Source organism: Lucilia sericata, unplaced genomic scaffold (genome assembly GCF_015586225.1).
Source record: "Lucilia sericata isolate MDLA Ls3-8-SP2 unplaced genomic scaffold, ASM1558622v1 Contig000309F_arrow, whole genome shotgun sequence".
NCBI lineage: Eukaryota > Metazoa > Arthropoda > Insecta > Diptera > Calliphoridae > Lucilia > Lucilia sericata.
Genome location: NW_023994333.1, coordinates 218,828 through 239,070, shown reverse-complemented (window position 1 = coordinate 239,070; position 20,243 = coordinate 218,828). Strand labels below are relative to the sequence as shown.

The 20,243-nt window shown below is 36.6% G+C and overlaps 1 protein-coding gene across 1 annotated transcript in view; it reads right to left on the bottom strand.

Annotated features, from left to right (window-relative positions):
- Positions 1-20,243, bottom strand: part of LOC119603468 — a 152,056-nt gene that overhangs the window by 30,021 nt on the left and 101,792 nt on the right. Inside the window, exons 11-12 of the mRNA XM_037955504.1 lie at positions 14,796-20,119; positions 3,623-14,739 (exon numbers count right to left, since the gene is read on the bottom strand). Coding sequence (XP_037811432.1) covers positions 3,623-14,739; positions 14,796-20,119 — 16,441 coding nt within the window. The remainder of the gene's footprint in view (positions 1-3,622; positions 14,740-14,795; positions 20,120-20,243) is intronic.

The window sequence follows — 20,243 nt, the reverse complement described above, 5'->3', positions numbered from 1 at the left end:
AAAAAGCGATCTTTTATTAAAAATGTGATCATTGCTTTAGGTGGGGTCTTTCACCCAAAGGGTGATATCACTCACAACAGAGTGATATTTTGTTAAAAGAGAATCCTTTGCTTAAAGAGTGATCTTCTAGATTACCGAATCTTTCAATTTAATTTGAAAATAATATAAAAACTTGCATGCAAACAGGATCAATTTCTAAAAATTTGGAAAAAGTTTGATTAATCTCTTGTCAAAAAAGTGACCTTTTGACAAAGAAATAATCTTTTGTTTAAAAAGCGATCTTTTATCAAAAGAGTAATCATTTGTTTAACGAGAAGTCTTTTACCAAAAGGGTGATATCATTCTCAAAAGAATGATATTTTGTTAAAAGAGAATTGTCTTGCTAAAAGAGAGAGGGATCTTTTGCCTTTTGTAAAAAGAGGTTTGTCTGATTTTCTAGATTATGAAATTACTCTCAAAAGAGTGATCTTTTGTTAAAAGAGAATTCTTTCGCTAAAAGAGTGATCTTCTGTTTTGAAAGAGGTTTGTCTGATTTTCTAGATTACCAACACTTTGAATTGAAACTAATATAAAAACTTGCATGTCAAACAGCATCATAGATCTTATTGATCTTTTTATTTTTATTATTTTGCCAAAAGTTTGATAGATATCTCTTGTCAAAAAAAAAAAAAAAAGATCTTTTAGCAAAGAAGTGATCTTTTGCCTAAAGAGTGATTTATTATTAAAATGTGATCATTTGCTGAAAGTTTGTTTGTTGCCAAAAGAGTGATCTTTTGCTAAAAGAGAGATATTTTTAAAAAAAGATTTGTATGAGTTTTATTGATCTTTTAACGTTTGGCAATGAAGTGGTCTGCGAATGATATGGTAATCTTTTGTCTAAAGAACGATTTTTTTTTTATCGAAAGAGTGATCATTTGTTAAACGAGGATGTTCATTTGTTTCAAAGACCGAACTCTTTGAATTCAAATTGAAATTAATTTAAACGCCTGAATGACAAATAGGATCAATAGGATCTACACATACTTATAGTGAAAATGTGATTTTTTGGAAAAGAAGTGATCTTTCAATAATTTTGTTTAAAGATCGTTTTTTAATTGAAAGATTTTTTTCAAAAGAGACATAAAATAGAGATCTCTTGCCAACAGGGCGTTGTTTGTCAAAAAGTTTTCAGATTCCAAAAGATCATTTGTTAAAAGGGAGATTTTTTACTAAAAGAGAGAGAGATTGATCTTTTTCTAACAAAATTTTCATTTTATCGAAAATGTTCAATAGAAAAGAGAATTTTATAGAAAATTTTTTATAGAAAAGAAAATTTTCTCGAACATTTTCTATAGAAAAGAGAATGTTTTCGAATATTTTCTATAAAAGTATAATTTTCTTGAAGATTTTCTCCAAAAAGAGAATTTTCTCGAAAATTTTCTATAAAAAGAGAATTTTCTAAAAAAATTTCTTTAAAAAATATAATTTTCTCGAAAATTTTTTATAAAAAAGTGAATTTTCTTGAAACTTTTCTATTGAAAAGAGAATATTCTCGAACATTTTCTATAGAAAAGAGAATATTCTCGAACATTTTCTATAGAAAAGAGAATATTCTCGAACATTTTCTATAGAAAAGAGAATGTTCTCGAACATTTCCTATAGAAAAGAGAATGTTCTCGAACATTTTCTATAGAAAAGAGAATTTTCTCGAAAATTTTCTATAGAAAAAAGAATGTTCTCGAATATTTTCTATAGAAAAGAGAATGTTCTCGAACATTTTTTACAGAAAAGAGAATGTTTTTGAAAATTTTCTATAGAAAAGAGAATTTCCTCGAAAATTTTCTATATAAAAGAGAATTTTCTCGAAAATTTCTTTTTTTCTATAAAAAAAGTTTTATAAGAAAAAGACATTTATCGAAAATTTTCTATAAAAAAGAGAATTTTATCAAAAATTTTCTATATATTTTTTTTAATTTTTTATAAATTATAGAATTTTTCGAAAATTTTTTGTAAAAAAAGATAATTTTATAAAAAAATTAAAAAAAAAAGAATTTCGATAATTTTGAATGATGGGAAAATTGTGAAATACGAACAAAATTTAAATTTAGCCGGGAAACAGGTCCGCAGTAATGTAAAAGTAATCAAAAATGTGTTTGTAATGAAGGTGTCAAAGGTCATAAACAAAACAAAAGAAGTTTGAAATACATACCAGGAGAAAACTTAAAAGTAAAGCTAGAAATCTAAAAAAGCTAAAAAAGTAGGAAAATTATAAAAAGGTGCTAAAAAAAGAATATTATAAAAAACTATATACAGGAAAAAATATACAAAAAAAAAATCAACTCGGAATTATGGCTGACAGTTAAAATTTTTCTAATTATAACTAAAATCCATAAAGCCAAAACAAGGGGAAATCAATAGCTGTACAAAAATTTAAAAATATTTGTGTTTAAAAAAAGTAAAAAATTGGAATTATAAATAAAAAAGGGTGTGTGTGTATTTTTTGTTTTGTTTATATATTTATATAACAATTTGTTGTTGTTTTTATTATTATTATTATTATTATTATGTAATTAATTATAAGGTAATTTGTGTATAAATTATAAAATTTTTACAACTAAAGGAAAAAATAAAATGAAAAAAGTGTAAGAAGAGGTTAAAAGGTAAAATAATAAAAAAAATTATAATATAAAAAATAATTAATTAAAATAAATTTTTGTGTTTTTTTTTAAGAAAAAAAATATATATATAAAATAAAATATAAATTTTTACACAAAACTGAAGCAAATTTTTTAAATTGTGTTTTAAATATTTTTTTTAAAAAAAAAGTATATAGAATTATGGCAAATTTTTTTAAGAAACAATGGTTGGTTGATTGGTTGATTTTTCTTTAAAATGAACAACAGTTTTCGTGGGTTATATAACTAAATATTGTGGTATATTAACTAGTCGAAAAAAAGCTCTGTTAGATGATCTTGTTTATTTTTTTAATTTCCAAACAAAATTACGAAATAAGCACAACAAGCAAACGCAGCCAATTATTTGTTTGTTTCAAATAATTAAAAAAAATAATAAATATAAAATTATATACAATTTATTTTTATATAGAAAAATGTAGAGAAATTACAAAAAAAAAAATTATATAAATTTCTTTACAAGTAAGACTAGAGAATGAAGAAAAAAAAATATACATAAATAAGTTTATTGTCAAAAAACAAAAGCTTAAAAGCTTTATAGAAAAAATTGGCATAAGCTTAGAAAGTTTACATAAATTCAAAGTTTTGGGGAAAAAAACTTTTTGTGGAAAATTTTTTAGCAAAAGCTTTAAAAGCTTTTTCCTATAAAACCAAATAAATTAATAAAATTTATATAAACTTTAACTATTTAAAGATGTTGAACAAGTTTAAATTTAGAAAAAAAGCTTTTTTTGAAATACATAAAGCTTTTAAGCTTTATTTTTTTTCTAGATATTTGTTAAATAAAAACAAAAACAAAAAAAAATTTATCTTATGTACTATGACAAAAAGCAGCAGTTTATTTTTTATTACTGTTTATTTAAAATTATCGTTTTTACAGAGCTTTTTTGCTTTAGCTTTTTCTTTTTTTGAATAAAACCTTAAACCCTATTAGCTAATTTACTACTTTAACTTTCACTGACTAATTCTGTGGCGGCTGGTGCCAACGTTGTAAAAGTTGCAGTTTGCTTATTCTTAAATTTTCTCGATTTTGATTTACGCGGTTGCTTACGACGCACCACGGTTGTTTCCGAACTAAAACTAACTGTTTCACTAATTTTACTACCAATAGTGCTACTGGTTGTACTACCAACACTACCCTCATTTATAGTATAAAGCTCAGTTTGTGTTACTTCCTCTACCTGGTCCAAAGGACTTTTAGAGGTTTCTGTTTTAGTTTGAACATGTTTTTCATTTTGTGTTAGGGAATTTAGTAGAGGAGCTTTTATAATGGAAGCTAAACGACTGGAGAAAGCCGCATTGGAATCATGTATTTCAGGGTTTTGTTGTGTTTGCGTTTCACTATTAGCATTAAGGATTTGTTGGGTATTGGTAACGGGATTTACGGCTATGGTTTCTGTTTCGGTTTGGGTATGTGGTATAATGTTGTTTTCTATTTGTGGTTGTTCTTGCTGTTGTTGTTGTTGTTGTTCATCTTCTTCCACTTCTACGCCATTAACCATTTTTCTCACTTTACTGAGTATAACTTTGTCTAGATTAGCTATGGATATAACAAGGGGTGAGGATTCATTGGATTCAGGACGTAATAAGGGTACTATAGGTCTTACATATTGTGGAAATAGAGCAGCAGCTACTGTGGTAGCTTTTGTTTCCTCCGCGGGGGCTACAGTCGATGACTCTGTTTGAAGAATCTCGGGTGCCGGTGTAGTAGTAAGAACAGCTGCCGTAGAATACTCCACATTTTCAAAGAGTTTTTCTATAGGTGTCGAAGAGGAAGAGCTGGAAGTTGTTGAGTTTGAAGAACTTGCTGCAGTATCAGTTTCACTTTCTTTGCTATTGGGTTCTAAATTGATGCGAGCTACATCAAAGGATATGGCTTTGAAAATGTTAAAAGCTTCTGTGCTAGTTTCTGTGTACGGTTTTTCGGTTGTGCTTTCTACCCGATAACTATTAGAGCTTTCTGTTGAAGATATTAAATCATCAACACTGGCACTATCACTGCTGGCATCCTGTTTAACAAAAGCCACATCTTCTACGGTATTCAAAACCTTACCTTTACGAGCACTTTCGAAAAGACCTTCCAACGAAATGGTGGATGTTTCAATGGCTTCCCGTATTACTTCGGGCACCAAAGCTTTACCGGACCGCTCTTCAATACTACCTTCAGGCAAGGTGTAACGTACTGGTTGCGAAGCCCAAGGTACAGTAGGTTCGGTGGGTGTATAATCGGTTACCGTGCTGCGTCCCTCAATTGTTATATCACTACCATCCACCTGATGCACATATTTAACCACACTAATTTCGCCCAACTGTTCGACATGGGGCAAAGATTCCACCTTGTACGTTTGGGAACCCTCAACGGCTACAATGGTATTGGCCTTGGACTTGCGTCTCAATTTCTCTTCCTTAGAGTTAACCTCAACAATGCGATTGATTTCCACTACCTTATGTTTCGGTTTAACTCTTTCGACTATGAGACGTGGCACCATTTGGTAGCCTTCATTCAAAGGATTTGGCGTGGTATGTTCAGCATCGGATAAGGTAAAGATATGCAATAAGGTGGTACTAGGTGGTGGTGTGGTTGTAAAGCCATCCTGTGAAGAAATTTCATTAAGATTGTTAAGATTGTTACTTAGATTTGCTTCGTCAGTGTTTTGAGTGCCAATAAAGGTGTTACTATCCAGTGTGGTGGTTTGTTCTTGTTCTTGTGTATTGGTGTTTGAAGTGATAGTGGTGGCATATTCATTAACAGATAACTGATAATTTTCTTCATTATCATTATCATTATCATCATCTTCATTTTCATATTCTGTGTTTGTTTGCTGTTGTGTGTTCTCATTTAGTTTGGCCACTGGTATGTTTAACTTTGGTTTAAGAGTTGTGTGTTTTTTACTATTAATATCGAATATTTTCTTATTACGGGCATTTAAAGCCTCAATATTCAGATCTTCTATAAGTGGATTACTGTCATTGCTGAAGTCAACGGTAGCTTCAGTTGTAGGTCCGGTGTATTTGCGTTCGTATGCTCTTGTGTTAGGATTAATAAACGGCGCTGGTTTAGTAGGTATTAGTACAGTAGTACGTTCAAAATCGTTAGCCACAGGTTTAATAGTTAGATTTGGCACTGAAACGCCCAAAGGACGATTAACCACGCGTGGTTTTACCGTCGATCTAGAGGAAACACCAAAACGATTTGCTTTATTGCCGGGTGTGGTGGTAGTGGTAATTGCTCCCGGTCTATAGGGGGTATTAGCTACACGTGAGGGTGTGAAGGGTTTCTTGATGGTGGGTGTTGTAGTTAGAGCCGGTCTGGCTCCAGGAGGTATGCGATTGTCTTTGGGTTTGTAAGTGGGACGATTGGCAATGGTTTTGTCAGCATCTTGTGTGCTTTCTTCTTCATCCTCTTCTTCGTCCTCCTCCTCTTCTTCATCCTCATCTTCTTCCTCCTGTTCCTCTTCCTGTTCATTATCGCCGGAACCTTGTTCTTTAGACAAATTGGAGGGTTTTTTCAAAATAGTTGTTTGTGCTCTATTAAACAAGCCAGGTGGTCTAGCAATGATGGGTTTAACAGTTTGTAGCGGTTTAGCCACAACATTTACTTTAATCTTTTCAACTTCCTCCTCTTCTTCTTCTTCACCTTCACCACCTTCCTCTTCTTCATCATATTCCTCATAATCTTCACCGCTTTGTCCTCCAGCAGAACCCTCTATCTTAAACCGCTCAGTTCCTGGTAATATATTACCTCTGGGATCTTTTCTTACAAAACCTTCACCGGTATTACGATTGCTGGCATTGAAGGGATGGTATCTGCCAAACTTGCGTCTTACATATTTACGTTTTCCCTTCGTTGTGGGTATTCTTATGGTGGTGGTACTTAAAGCACTTAGTGGTGGCTTGGTGGGCACGTAAGGTCTTTTGGCTACTAGTTTACGACGGAAAGTGGGTTTTACACGGGGAGCGGAAGTGGTGGATTCCTCAACTTCTCCTGATTGTGTTTGTTCTGAGGATAGTCCTTCGCTACTGACAGCGGTTAATCTGGTTCTAGGTACATAAGGTTTTCTAGTTGTGAAAGCTTTACTAGATTCCAGCAAATCACCCTCTCCAGAGGATTCTTTTATTTCAGTGGTAGTGTCATTTTCATCAGCTTCTTCTTCTACACTGTTAGAACGTATTAGCGTCGTACTGGTTCTTTCCGACAAAAGTTTCTTTAGTCTAGAACTTACTACGCCCTGTTCCTCTTCTCCTTGGGCAAGTTTGTTTTGCACCTTATCACGTATCTTTTGCAAATTCAAACTTTCTTGGGTAGTGGAATCATTGTCGCCTTCTTCTACCTTATAATTGACCGTTGTAGTATTTTTGGTTTCCAATAGCTTTTTAAGTTTAACACTTACAACTCCCTCCTCTTGATTACCCTTAGCCAAGTCTTGTTTAACCTTGTTGCGCAATTTAAGCAAAGTATCTTCCTTTTCATCAACTTCGGCTTCGGTTTTAGTTGATTTCAAACGATCGCTTAATACACCCTCGACTTGAGTGCCCTTGGCTAAATCTTGTTTAACCTTATTACGCAGTTTCAGTAACGGATTGTCGGTTTCATGTTCCTCTTCTTCGCTGTTGACTTTTGAGGTTTTGAAACGATTACTTAGTACACCTTCGACTTCGCTGGACTTGGTTAAATCTTGTTTAACTTTGTTACGCAGTTTAAGTAAAGGATCATCTTTTTCTGTTTCCTCTTCAGCGCTAGCCACCTTTGTCGTCTTGAAACGATTACTTAAAACTCCCTCTTCTTGGTTACCTTTAGCTAAATCTTGTTTAACTTTATTGCGTAGTTTCAGCAAAGGATCATCAGTTACCTCATCTTCAGTCTCCACTTTCGTGGCCTTAAAACGATTACTCAAAACACCCTCTTCTTGACTACCTTTAGCTAAATCTTGTTTAACTTTATTGCGCAGTTTCAGCAAAGGATCATCAGTTACTTCCTCTTCACTGCCAGTTCTAGTGCTCTTAAAGCGTGTACTTAGTACTCCCTCTTCCTGTTGGGTAACTTGCTCAGTTATGACTTTGTTGCGCAATTTTTGGAAATTTAATACTTTGTTAGCAGTAGTTTCCTTTGAAGTTTGACTTTCTTCTTCTTCCGAATGAGTGGTAGTTTCTAGCACTGAGGTGTTAGTAGTATCGTTATCCTCTTTGATCTCCGTACTACTTTCGGTGGTGGCAGAAGCGTTTGGTTTAGAGTATCTGAAACGATTTGTTGAGGTATAAATGACAGGTTTAGCCGTTGTTATTGGTTGAGTTTCTTCTTCTGAATCCTCATCTTCTTCATCTTCGTCCTCTTCCTCGTCGTCATCATCAACATTATTTTCTGTAGTCTTAGAACCTTCGGTAGTTGTCGATGACTGCAAACGGTTGGCGGTGAATCTATTACGATTGGCAGTACCAAACAAAGAAGTTCTCGTGGTGGTGCTTGTTACACCACTGGGTAGAGTAAATTTATTTATTCCACGATTCTTTAAAATCTCCGACTTCTTGTCTGTCGTTTCTTCATCAACTTCTTCCTCCTCTTCACTGCTTTCTTCCTGTTCTTCACCATCTTTGTTATCATTCTTTCCCAAATTGAATTTCGTATTACGATTGAAGCCATATCTGGTAGTGTTTTGTATTCTCTGCAAGAGAGTAGATGTGGCGACACTAGAACTTTCAATTACTGCTTCCGTAGTACTCTCCGTTGTTCTATTTAGCGGTCTTATTAACTTACGTATTACCTTGCGGAAGCGTTTGGGTGTGGGTTGTGAGGTTTGTGGTGGTGGTATAGCGGTGGTTTGTGTTTCAGTGATTTCGGTTTCAGTTTCTGTTAGTGTTTGAGTTTTAGCTATTTGTGAATCTACTTGATCACTACTAACACTACTAGATTTAACTATATTTTGGGTTTCAGTGTGGCTATTAATTGAATTAGTAGCACTACTAGCATTTGCATTGGCAGACACTACCGGACGTTTTAATTTTATGACTTTAATGCGTCTTTGCAAAGGTGTAGCCGGACGACTAGAAGGACTCTCTGTGGTTGTGGTGATGGGTGCAGTTGTTTCGGGTATATTTGTGCTGGTTTCCCTTTCACTTTCATTATCTTCATTAACATTTACCTGAGCTTTAGCAGCAACTTCTTTAGTGGCTTCTTTAACTTCTTTCTTAACTTCTAGGGGTTTTTCAGTGGTGGTTGTTGTTGTTGTAGTAGTAGTTGTTGTGGTTGTTCTACGTTGGAATTGATATTTCTGAAAACGTCGTTTAGAATCATTATCATCGCCCTTATTAGCATTATTATCATTAAAATCATTATCATTGACATTAGACTTATTACTATTACTATCTTCTGCCCTTTCCTCTTCATCATCTTCTTCTTCATCATCATTATCATCATCAATATCCTCATTATTATCATTATCTAACTTAACATTATCATCATTTTCTTGATTTATATGACTAGGTGCCGTGTTAGTATTCGTTTGACTTAAATTAATTTTAATTCTATTTAAATAATTGGCTACGGTGCTATTGCTACGATTAGTACCAAACCTGTTAGTGTTAGTATTTGCTGTTGTTGTTATGGCCACCTCATTAACATTATCCTCTGTTGTTAGTTCAGAGGATTTAGAGGTTTCTGTGTTAGCAGTAGTAACTGTGGTTTGTGTCTTGGCTCTAGCGTTTAGTAAATTTTTAAGTCTATCGTTCACTAGCCCTTGTTGTTCGTTGTCAGTATCCTGAGTTTGTCCTAATCTAACGCGATTGCGTAATGTTAATAATGAGGAACTAGGTTCCTTAGAGGCAAGTTCTTGACTGGCAAGTTGTTCTTGAGTATTATCTTCTTCATTGTCAGTAAATTCTTCTTGTTCTTCTTCTGAATCCTCTTCATCATCCTCATCTTCTTCTTCATCCCCTACCTCGTTTTGTGGTCTCTTAGGCAAAGGTCGTTTGAATTGAGGTCTATTGAAATTGAAAGGTTTTAAGGTCGCTTTAGTTTCTGTTTGACTTTGGGAATTGGAATTGATGCGCTGTTGTCTGTAACCGCCAAATGGACGACGAGTTGTGGGCCTAATAGCTGTGTTTTCATTTTCGGTTTCTTCTTCTTCGTCTTCTTCATCTTGTTGGTTATTACGATTATACAAATTTCTATTGATATTCAATCTAGATCTTTGTGTAGTTGTTGCTGCTTGGGTTCTAGAGTTTAGATTCAATCTCTGACGTTGGCTAAATGAACCCAAAGTACGTTTCGTGGACACTTCCAAGGGTTCTTCGGTTTCTTCGAGTTCATTTTCGGAGGTTATTTCCGTAGCGCTTGGAGCTTTCGTTGTGGTTTTAAATCGATTGAATTTGGCAAAAGTTCGCTTAGTAGTAGATTCCGTTAAGGCTTCCTCATTTTGCTCTTCTTGATCTGTCTTTAAAGTGGATTCCTCGTTTGTTTGAATCTTATTAAGTCTGGTAAATGTTCTTTTGTTGGCAGCATCATTGGAGCTGGATTCTTCATTTGATTTCTCTGACGTTTGGAAACGATTAAGTCTACCAAAGGTTCTACGTGTTGTAGAATCAATTTGTGTTAATTTGGTAGTTGTTGGCTTTTCCTCATCAAGTTCTGAATTTTCTTCAATGGCAGGAACTTTGGTAGTAGTTCTACCAAATGGAGGTCGTGAACGATTATTAAATAATAATGATTTGCTGGTAGTTGTAGATTCATCCTCAGTTTTTTCGGTAGATGTTGTAATAGCTTCAGTTGTGGTAGATGTTATAGGAACTGATGTGGTCGTACTATCTTCATCGAGTTCGTTAAGAGTCGATATATTGTCTTTAGAACTATTAACGGTCGTTTCTTGATCCATAATAGTTTCCGTTGAGTCTTCTTCCAGAGATTCTGTCTCACTAGTACCCGGTGCTACCGTTGTTGTAGTTGTTGGTAGGCGTATACGTTTACGTATAATTATTCTACGTCTTGGAGTAGAGGATTCTTCAGTTGCCTTAACGGTGGTGCTCTCTAAAGCTTCTACAACGGTGGTAGATTCAGAGGAGTTATTAAGAAGTTCTTCATGTTCAGTTGACTTATCTTTCTCATTCTTAATGATTTCATTACCATTAGATGAAATTTCGGTGGTTGAAATTTCCTTTTCTTCTGCATGTATTTCTTCATCACTTTCGAGTGTACTTTCATCGAGAGAATTCTCAGTTGGGGCTTCCGTTGTGGTTGGTCTATTCAAAATACCGAATGCTTTCCTTGTTGGGAATGTACGTTTCGTGGTAGATTCATTACCATCATCAGTATTACTTTCTGTGGTACTTTCATCATTCGGTTTTTCAGTAGTAGTGGGACGATTTAAACCACCAAATGGTTTTCTAGTAACTAAAGTTAGTTTGGTAGTGACTTTTGGAGTTGCCGATTCTTCTACCGATTCATCTTCTGTTACAGCTTCAGTAGTTGTAACAGTTTTAGAACGATTAAAACCACCAAATGGTCGTCTTGTTGGCAAAGTACGTTTTGTAGTAGTTTCTTCATTTGCCGCATTCTCTTCATTTTCTTCGTCCGATTCTTCTTCAGTTACAGTTTCAGTAGTTGTCACAGTTTTAGATCGATTAAAACCACCAAATGGTCTTCGTGTTGGCAAAGTACGTTTTGTAGTAACTTCAACTTCTTTTTCGCTTTCGACAGTACTATCAAATTCTTCATCAACTGTTTCGCTAGTGGAAGTTCTTAATTTATTAATTCCGAAGGAACGATTTCTTTGTATAGCAAATGGTCTTCTTGTAGGCAAAACACGTTTTGTAGAAACTTCTTCAGTTACCGAACTTTCTTCTTTATGCTCTATAGTGTTATCTGTTTCTACGACTGGAGCTTCAGTAGTTGTTGGCCGTTTAAAAGCACCAAAAGATCTTCTGGTGGGTACAATGCGATTTGAAGAAATTACTTTCTTGGTAGAACTATCTTCATTATTTTCAACTGTACTGTCCGTTTCTTCCACTGAAATTTCAGTTGTTGTGGCAGAGGGACGTTTAAATCCTCCAAATGGTCTTCTGTTAGCCAATGTTTGTTTGGTCGAAACTGTTTCTGTCTCTACTGTGCTTTCAATTTTTTCAGTCGTAGCTTCGGTGGTAAGAGTTCTGGCTCGATTTAGACCACCAAATGGTCTTCTTGTGACCAAAGTGCGTTTTGTGGAAACTACTTCATTTGTCGTGCTCTCCTCATCATTTTCTACTGTACTCTGTGTATCTTGGACTGTAGCTTCGGTAGTTGTTGGTCGAGTAAAACCACCAAATGGTCTTCTCGTAGGTAAAGTACGTTTGGTCGAACTCTCCTCCTTATTCTCTACAGTGCTCCCTGTTTCTTCGACTGTAGCTTCGGTTGTGGTTGGTCTACTAAAACCACTGAGTGGTCGTCTTGTTGGTAGACTATGCACTTCCGTAGAAACTTCTTCATTTGTAGAACTCTCCTCCACATTATTTACCGTGCTATCCGTTTCGTTAAAAACTGTTTCAGTGGTAGTTGTGGGTTCAGTTTGGTCTGATAAATTATGTTCTGTGGAATCTTCTTCAGACATATCCTCAATATTCTTGACCGTACTGGTGCCTTCCTTATCATTAGCTTCAGTACTCTCATGTTCCTTATCTGTTGCTTCTGTAGTGGTGGGATTAATAGAACTAGCTGTGGAATCTTCTTCAGTCGAAGAAACATCTTTATTATTTTCCGTAGTAGTCTCTATTTCTTTGACTGTAGCTTCGGTAGTTTCGGGTGCATCCTCAACTTCATTATTTTCTTCATTCTCTTGCGTACTATGCTCTTGTTCAACTAGAGTTTCCGCAGTAGTTGTTGTTGTCAAATTTTGTTCTGTGGAATTTTCTTCATTTTCAGAAATTTCCTCAATATCCTCCATCTTCACCGTGCTAGGTGTTTCTTCAACTGCAGCTTCAGTAGTTGTTGGTCGACTAAATCCACCAAATGGTTTTCTTGTGGGCAAAGTACGTCTGGTGAAAACTTCTTCATTTTCAGAGTCGTTATCCTCATCATTTTCTACTGTACTCTCGTTTTCTTCAATCGTAGCTTCAGTAGTTGTCGGTCGTGTAAAACCACCAAATGGTTTTCTCGTGGGCAAAATACGTTTTGTGGAATCTTCTTCATTTGCTATTGTACTCTCGGTTTCTTCAGTTGTAGCTTCAGTAGTTGTCGGACGCGTAAAACCACCAAATGGTCTTCTCGAGGGTAAAGTACGTATTGTGGAAACTTCCTGATTTGCGGAGTTGTCATCCTCATCATTTTCTACTGTACTCTCGGATTCTTCAATTGTAGCTTCAGTTGTTCTTGGACGATTTAAACCACCAAATGGTCTTCTAGTTAACAGAGTACGTTTGCTAGAAACTTCGACTTTTGCAGTAGTTTCGCTTTCGTTTTCCGTTGTACTATCAATTTTTTCAGTTGCCGACTCGGTAGTTGTGGTTTTTAAACGCTGAGAACCAAATGAACGTCCAACTTGAGCAAATGGTCGCCTATTCAAAGAAATGCGTTTTGTAGTAATTTCTTCATCTTCGGCCTCATTTTCCAAGGTACTATCATCAACTTCTTTTGTTGCAACTTCGGTTGTGGTAATCGCACTTAATCTGGTTACTCCGCCAAATGTACGTCGGGTGGGAAGAGCTTTAGGTCTTGGTGCTACAGCACCAAAACTACGACGAGTTGAAGTTTCTATTTTCTCTGGAGCTTCATCTTCCTGTTCCTCGTCGTCGACATCATCGCTTTGTGGCGTTGTTGTGCCATAACGTATTAGACGATTGAAAGAACGTTTAGTAGTTGAATCAGAGGTCAAGGGGTTTTCTGTTGTTTTTCTGGTGGGTAAAACTCTTGAGCGATTAGCTAATAATGAATTTTTGCGGGTACTGGCAATATTTGTTTCACTATTTTCTTCAGTAGTACTTTCATCTAAATCATCATCGGTGATTTTAGGAGTGGTTGTTCTGAAGCGGTTTAGACTATTGAGACCTCGTTGTCGGTTGGCTAATAAAACACTTTTACGTGTAGCTGTTTCCGTAGTTGGTACCGCAGAGGAGGTTTCTTCATCTTCCTCCTTTTCCGTATCTTCCTCCTCTAAGCTTTTGGCTATTGTTGTGCGTAAACGCTTGAGTGCCGTAAAAGATCTCCTGGTTGTGGAATCTTCATTGATTTTTTCGTCATTGATTGGTTTGTTTGTCGTTGACTTAATTAAGGGACGATTTATTCTAGTATATGTTTTACTGGTCACTTTTTCCGTTAAAGATTCAGTTTCAATAGCCCCAGTAGTTTCTTCGGAAATTGAGCTTGAAGTTGTGGAAGTTTCAATAGTTGATTCTTCTTCTTTCGCAGGAGCTGCTGTAGTAACACGTATGCGTTGTCTAATTACAACTTTTTTAGGAATTGAGGTAACTGTACTTGTTTCCTCAGTAGTGGATATAGATTCGTCGGATTCCGTAATATCTTCACAGCTAACAATCTCATCTTCCTCTGTCGGGAGTTTTTCGGTGGTGACATCAATTTCAACAACTTTCATGGTAGAAGTTTTTACTTCTTCAGTTCCAAAATCAGCATCTTCCTGATTTTCATCTATATGTTCAGCAGAAACTGAAGTATCTTTCTCATCATCTTCATTAGCAGTTGTGATTTCCGGTTTTAGAGTAGTGAAACGATTTTTGGATAAAAATAAGCTTTTAGTTTTTGAAGTTGTTTCCAACTCCTCTCCATCGCCATCTTCATTATCAGTTGTCGTTTCCGGCTTAAGTGTAGTGGATCTGAATCGATTTATTTTGGAAGGTAAAGCTGTAGTTTTTAATGGTTTTTGATCTAAGATGGTAATTTTCACATGACGAGCATCAGCCACAGTACTTTGCGATAATTCCTCATTATCATTATCGGTTAATTTCGTTGTTAGTTTTGTAAAAGTCTTAAAAGTTTTGCCTTTTCTACCCAGAGCTTCATTCACTTCCAAGGCATTTTTAAGGGATTCTTCATTTAGTTCAGCAGTGTCTTTTAATTGATTTCTTTCTCTAACATCACTTTCATCCATCACCTCTTCGGCCGATGAGACATATGTGGACCCAAGAGTTTTATCCCCCGGGTGACCTAATTTGACCCGGGGGTTTTCAATAAAAAATGACTGAGTTCCTGATTAATCTCTTGTGCCTGTTCCATAGCCTTAATGGCTAAAACCTCATCGGTTAGTTCTGGTTCGGGCTGTACATGATCACTGCTGACATTGAAGACTTCATGTATTTGTTTAGCTATATCGACATTAGTCTCCACCGAAGTTTCGGGAGCTAAAGTAATGGGATTGATGTGTATAATGGGCGAATCTTTGTAGTATTGATAGTATTTGCGTCTGTGGTAAATGGGTAGGGAGAGATCTAGACCCTTTGTTAAGCCTGAAGTTATTTCGTTTTTGGTCTCCAAAGCATCCATTACTTCAGTGTGTGTAACTTTTTCAGTTTTAGTTTTAAAATGTTCCACTGCTTGAGCTAATTGATTCTGTAGCTTGTTCAAAGAATCATGTTCCAGTACACTGCCAGTTGTAGTTTCAACATATTGTTCAGTGGTGGATGAGGGATTGGTTGTTTCGATAGTTGTCGCCTCAGTTGTAATAGGTTCACTAGTGGTGGTACTTAATTCCTCGGCAGCTTTTGCTGTTTTAGTTTTAAAACGGTTTAAACTGACATTGCCCTGTTCACTTTTGCTTATAGAAGTTTTAGTGATTTCCTCAGTAGTAGTTGTTGTCGTAGTTTTGGAGGAGCTAGCTGGTCTTTTAAAAGTAAAAGAGCTCTTGGTTGCAGAATCATCGTCAGAGATTTCTTCAGTGGTAGTTGTTACCGTTTTTACTGAACCTGTGGGTCTTTTGAAAGCAAAGGTACGTTTTCCTGTAGAACCATCTTCCGAAATTTCTTCCGTAGTTGTGGTAGTAGTTGTTACAGTTTTAGCTGAACCTCCAGGTCTTTTGAATGCAAATGATCGCTTAGTTGTAGCATCATCTTCAGCGATTTCTTCAATGGTGGTGGTTACAGTTTTTCCGGAACCTGCGGGTCTTTTAAAAGCAAAAGCACGTCTAGTGGTAGATTCAACTTCCTCCACAGTTTCTTTTTCCGCGGCAGCTCTTGTAGTTGGCCTAGCGGTTGTACTAGTGGGACGTTTAAAAGCAAAGTTGCGTCTGGTAGTTGATACAACTTTTTCTACTTTCTCTACTTCTTCTTCTTTTTCTTCTTCTTCATTGCTTTCTTCGGCGTTCTGTGAAGTTCTGGTTATAGTTCTTAAGGGTTTCGTAGGTCTTGTTCTTCTACTGAAGGTCTGGGCAGATTCAGTAATACTGGCCGGTCTAGTTGGCCTAGTAGGCAACTCTTCCTCAAACTCCTCGACCTGTTCTTCTTCCTTAACAATAACTGGTTTACGTATTAACTTTCTTCGGGATTTTGTAACAGTTCTATCGCCTTCTTTTCTATTCGATTTTGAGGCAAAATCTAAAGCCAACAATGAAGATAAATCATTGCTTTGGAATCTAGCCGAACCTCTATTAAGAGGTATGGGCCTGCGTGTGGTGGTAGTTAGTGGGGTATCATCCGTGTCTTCATATTCAGGGGCCTGTTGGATGATAGTCTTAATCTTTGTTCTCCTAATTGTCTTAATTTTGCCACCAGTATTGATAGTTTCGTAAGTGATGGTTGTTATACGTTTTGAACCATCCTCCAAAATTTCAACTTCTTCTGTTTTATCGTGTCTATTTTGTTGACGTCTATTTAGTGACTCACGTCTACTGCCGATATTAGATCTACGAGAATTTTCTTGACTTTGGGAGGACAGCGAATTGCGGGATTTGAATTTTGAACCCGAGGTTGCAGAAATATTATTGTTTTCGGAGTTTTGATCCTCTTCGCTAACTTCTTCGATGGTTTCGATAGTTTCTGTTTCAGTTTCGGTAAATCTATTTTTGGATTTCGAGTTTTGAGAAGATTGAGTTCCCGTTAGTCGTTTGTTGCTGGCAACAATATTTTTACGGTTAAGGGAATTATATTTATTGGTATTCAGAGTACCAGCAGAGGCTTGTTTGCTGCTCAAATTGAATCTGGATTTTGAGTTTGATTTTGTGGCAGAGTTTTCTTCATTAGCCGCTAATGTTTGACTCTCCGTTTCATTGGAAGTTTCCGAAGATGTTGTTGATTGACTTCCGCTAACGCTGGCATCTAATTTTGAGCCTAAGACTGAGGTGTTTTCCAAACTGCGGGTTGATTCATTTTCATTATGTTCAGATTGCTTTGATACCGTCTCAGCATTGCCCTCTTGACTGGCTGTCAAAAGAGTTGATTTTGAACCTAAAGCATTTCCATTACCAGCGTTTTTGTTCGTTTGTATTCTCTTTCTGATAACAGTTCTTCTGCGTCCATTAACAGTTTCCGTGACAGTGGAAGTTTGTTGATGGGTTGCCGAGTTAATACGAGATTTTCCATCCTCTTCATTATCACTGCCCGATTGAGAAGAACTTTGTACGCCAGAGATTCGTTTGGCACCATTGGCAAATGTAAATTTAGTTTTACCGGTTTGATTGTTAGACAAATCGGAAGCAACCGAAGAAGATGAATCTCCGCTCTCACCCTTAAGAATTGTTTGAGTTAAGAATACATCGGTCAGGGTTTCAGTGTCACCTTTAAGTGCAGATCCTCTACTCTTTAATTCAGAAGTTTCCTCCGTTTCCAAGCCATTAATACCGCCTGTACTGCTGAATACTCTCTTTTTGGTTATAATGGTTTTACTGCCGCCATTATTGATGGTTTCTTCTTCAGTAGTGGTGGAACCAGAAATACGGGAGCTATTCACATTATCTTCTTCAGTTTTATCTGAAGATTCAGCATCTGTACCAGAAGTTTTGCTACTAAATACTCTCTTTCTAGTTAGTAGCGTTTTGCTACCTCCTCCATTTATTGTCTGGGAATTCGTGTTAAATCCTTCAGAGGTAGAACCAGAAATACGTGTTCTAGTCACTGAATCTTCTTCATTTCCATCAGCTGATTCTGAACCTGCGCTCGCAGTTTTGCTGTGGAATATTCTCTTTTTGGTTACGACTGTTCTGCTACCACTATCATTAATTGCTTCTTCAGCTGTGGAACCAGAAATGCGTGTCCTAGTCACAAGATTCTCTTCATTTTCAGCTTCACCTGTTTGAGTTCTTACAACTGGTCGTCTTCTCTTGCCATTACCAAATTGTTGTTGTGAATTATTGCCATATTTCTTAGCCAAATCTAAGGCCAACAAAGAAGATAAATCTCCCTTTTCCTTGGGACGATAAGTGCCTCTTGGCAAACTGGGACGCGTTGTGGAATCCAAATCATCTACTGAAGACTCATCAGCTGTATTTAATAAAGAACCACGATCATACTTGAGTTTTTCTTCGGTCGTTTCGGTAACAGTGTGTTCAATGACTGTGGGTCTCTTTGACACAATACGTCTACGGAAGGAAGTTTGAGTTTGGCTTGAGCCTGCAGATCCCTCGGAAGTTTCTTTATCGTTCGTGTCTTGTTGAGTTTCTTTAGTTTCTTGTGTTGTGGTAGTTGTTTGGCTTGTAACAGATGTGGGTCTCTTTCTATATACCACACGTCTGCGTCCGGTTTGGGTTGTGGTTACTTCTTGATCTTGTTCTTTAGTATTTGTTGCTGTTGCACTTCCGAGAGTAGATTTTTCCACTTTAGTTTCTGTTACTTTGGTAATTGTTTCAGTAGTGCCACGATTCTTAAAGAATGATCTTCTGGTGGTGGGCTCTGGAGTTGTGGTTGTTGTGACAGTTGTTTCAGGAGCTATGAATTCGGTGGTGGTTTCTGAAATTACTTCTTCAGTGGAGCTGGATAATTGTTTTTCAGTAGTTGTCGAAGGCAACTCGGTAGTAGTTGTTGTTGCTTCAGTGGCTTTTTCCGTAGTTGTTGTTGATTCGGCCTCATTTACCGCTGTATGTTCTCCTTCAAATTCCCTATTGTCGGCTTGTGTTTCACTAACAGCGGTAGCGGAAGAAGATCCACGTGTTATTGTCGAGTATTTAAATTTGGATTTCGAATCATCTTCACCTTCATGGAAGCTATCACTTTCATCAGATTTAACTTCTTTATTATCGGCTTCAGATTCACTGACAGCAGTAGCTGAAGTAGATCCACGTGTTATTGTCGAGTATTTAAATTTAGATTTCGAAACATCTTCACCTTCTTGGGAGCTAGTACTTTCGCCGGTTTTAACATTCGTATTATCTGCCTCTGATCCACTTACGCTGGCGGAAGTGGAGCCTCGTGTGATTGTCGAGTACTTAAATTTAGTTTTTGAATCATTTTCATCTTCTTGGGAGCCACGACTTTCGGAAGTTATGGAAACTGTTTTGTCTCCACTAGACGATTCAGATTCTTCATCATTGTGATGGTTCCTTTCTATTTGTGTAAGACTCATAGTTTCCATTTCATTGAGAATACGATGATGTTCATCTTCCGCGTCATCATTACCGCTATGTTCCAATATCTGTCCACCTCTGGAGATGGTAAGATAAGTTCTCTTTGCCGCTTCAGTGACCGCTTCATCTCCAGCATGTTTCACAAATCCTGACAATTCACCTTCGGTAAGATGAACACCTTGGCTATCACGTACGATGGCTTTGTAGGGAATATTTTCAGTGGTGGAAGCTCCGCTACCTCTGGTTCTAGTAATGGTGGTATAGGATTTCTTAGCACCATCCGATTCAGATGAATCATAATCAATACTGGAACCTTGAGAAACGCGATTTCTATTTAGCGATGTATACGTTTTGGTTTTGTCATTGGAATCTTCTGTATCTTCATGGTATTTACCTTCACCTCTGGTAATTTTTGTATATTGGAATGTAGACTTTGTGTGGTTGGCATCATCTGACTCTGAGTTAGTTTCAGCACCATGTTGCCTATTCAGCGAGGTGTATTTATGTTTGCTTGAGACTGTACTATCATCTTCAGATTCTTCACTTCCAGCTTGACCTTGGCCGCGTGATATTTTGGTATATTGGTAGGTAGTCTTGGTCTTAGTCACGCCATCAGTTTCAGCATTATTGGATTCATCTTCAGCACCATGTTGTCTGTTGATGGAGGCATATTTATGTTTGCCTGTAACAGTGCTGTCATCACTTGATTCGGATTTAGATTTCACTGACTCTTCCTCAGATCCGCTAATAGTTTTGGTAGTGGAGCCACGAGTTATTGTCGTGTATTTTACATTAGTTTTGCCAGCATTTTCATCTTCCTCTTCATGTCCAGCTGAATGAGAAGCTTGACCACGCGAAATTTGGTTATAATTGATTCTTGATTTAGTTTGTTTGCCTTCATCGGTTTCATCATTGCTTGTTTCCGTTGAACTAAACGTACTAGAACCACGATTTATTGTTGCGTATTTTGTTTTCACTGCACCTTCACTTTCAATGGAGTTATGTGCGCCAACTTCAGAGTTTGAAGAATCCGCTTCGTGTCCCTCGGATTGAGAACCTTGACCTCGTGTTATTTTGGTATATTTAAATGTGGTTTTAGTTTGACCATCAC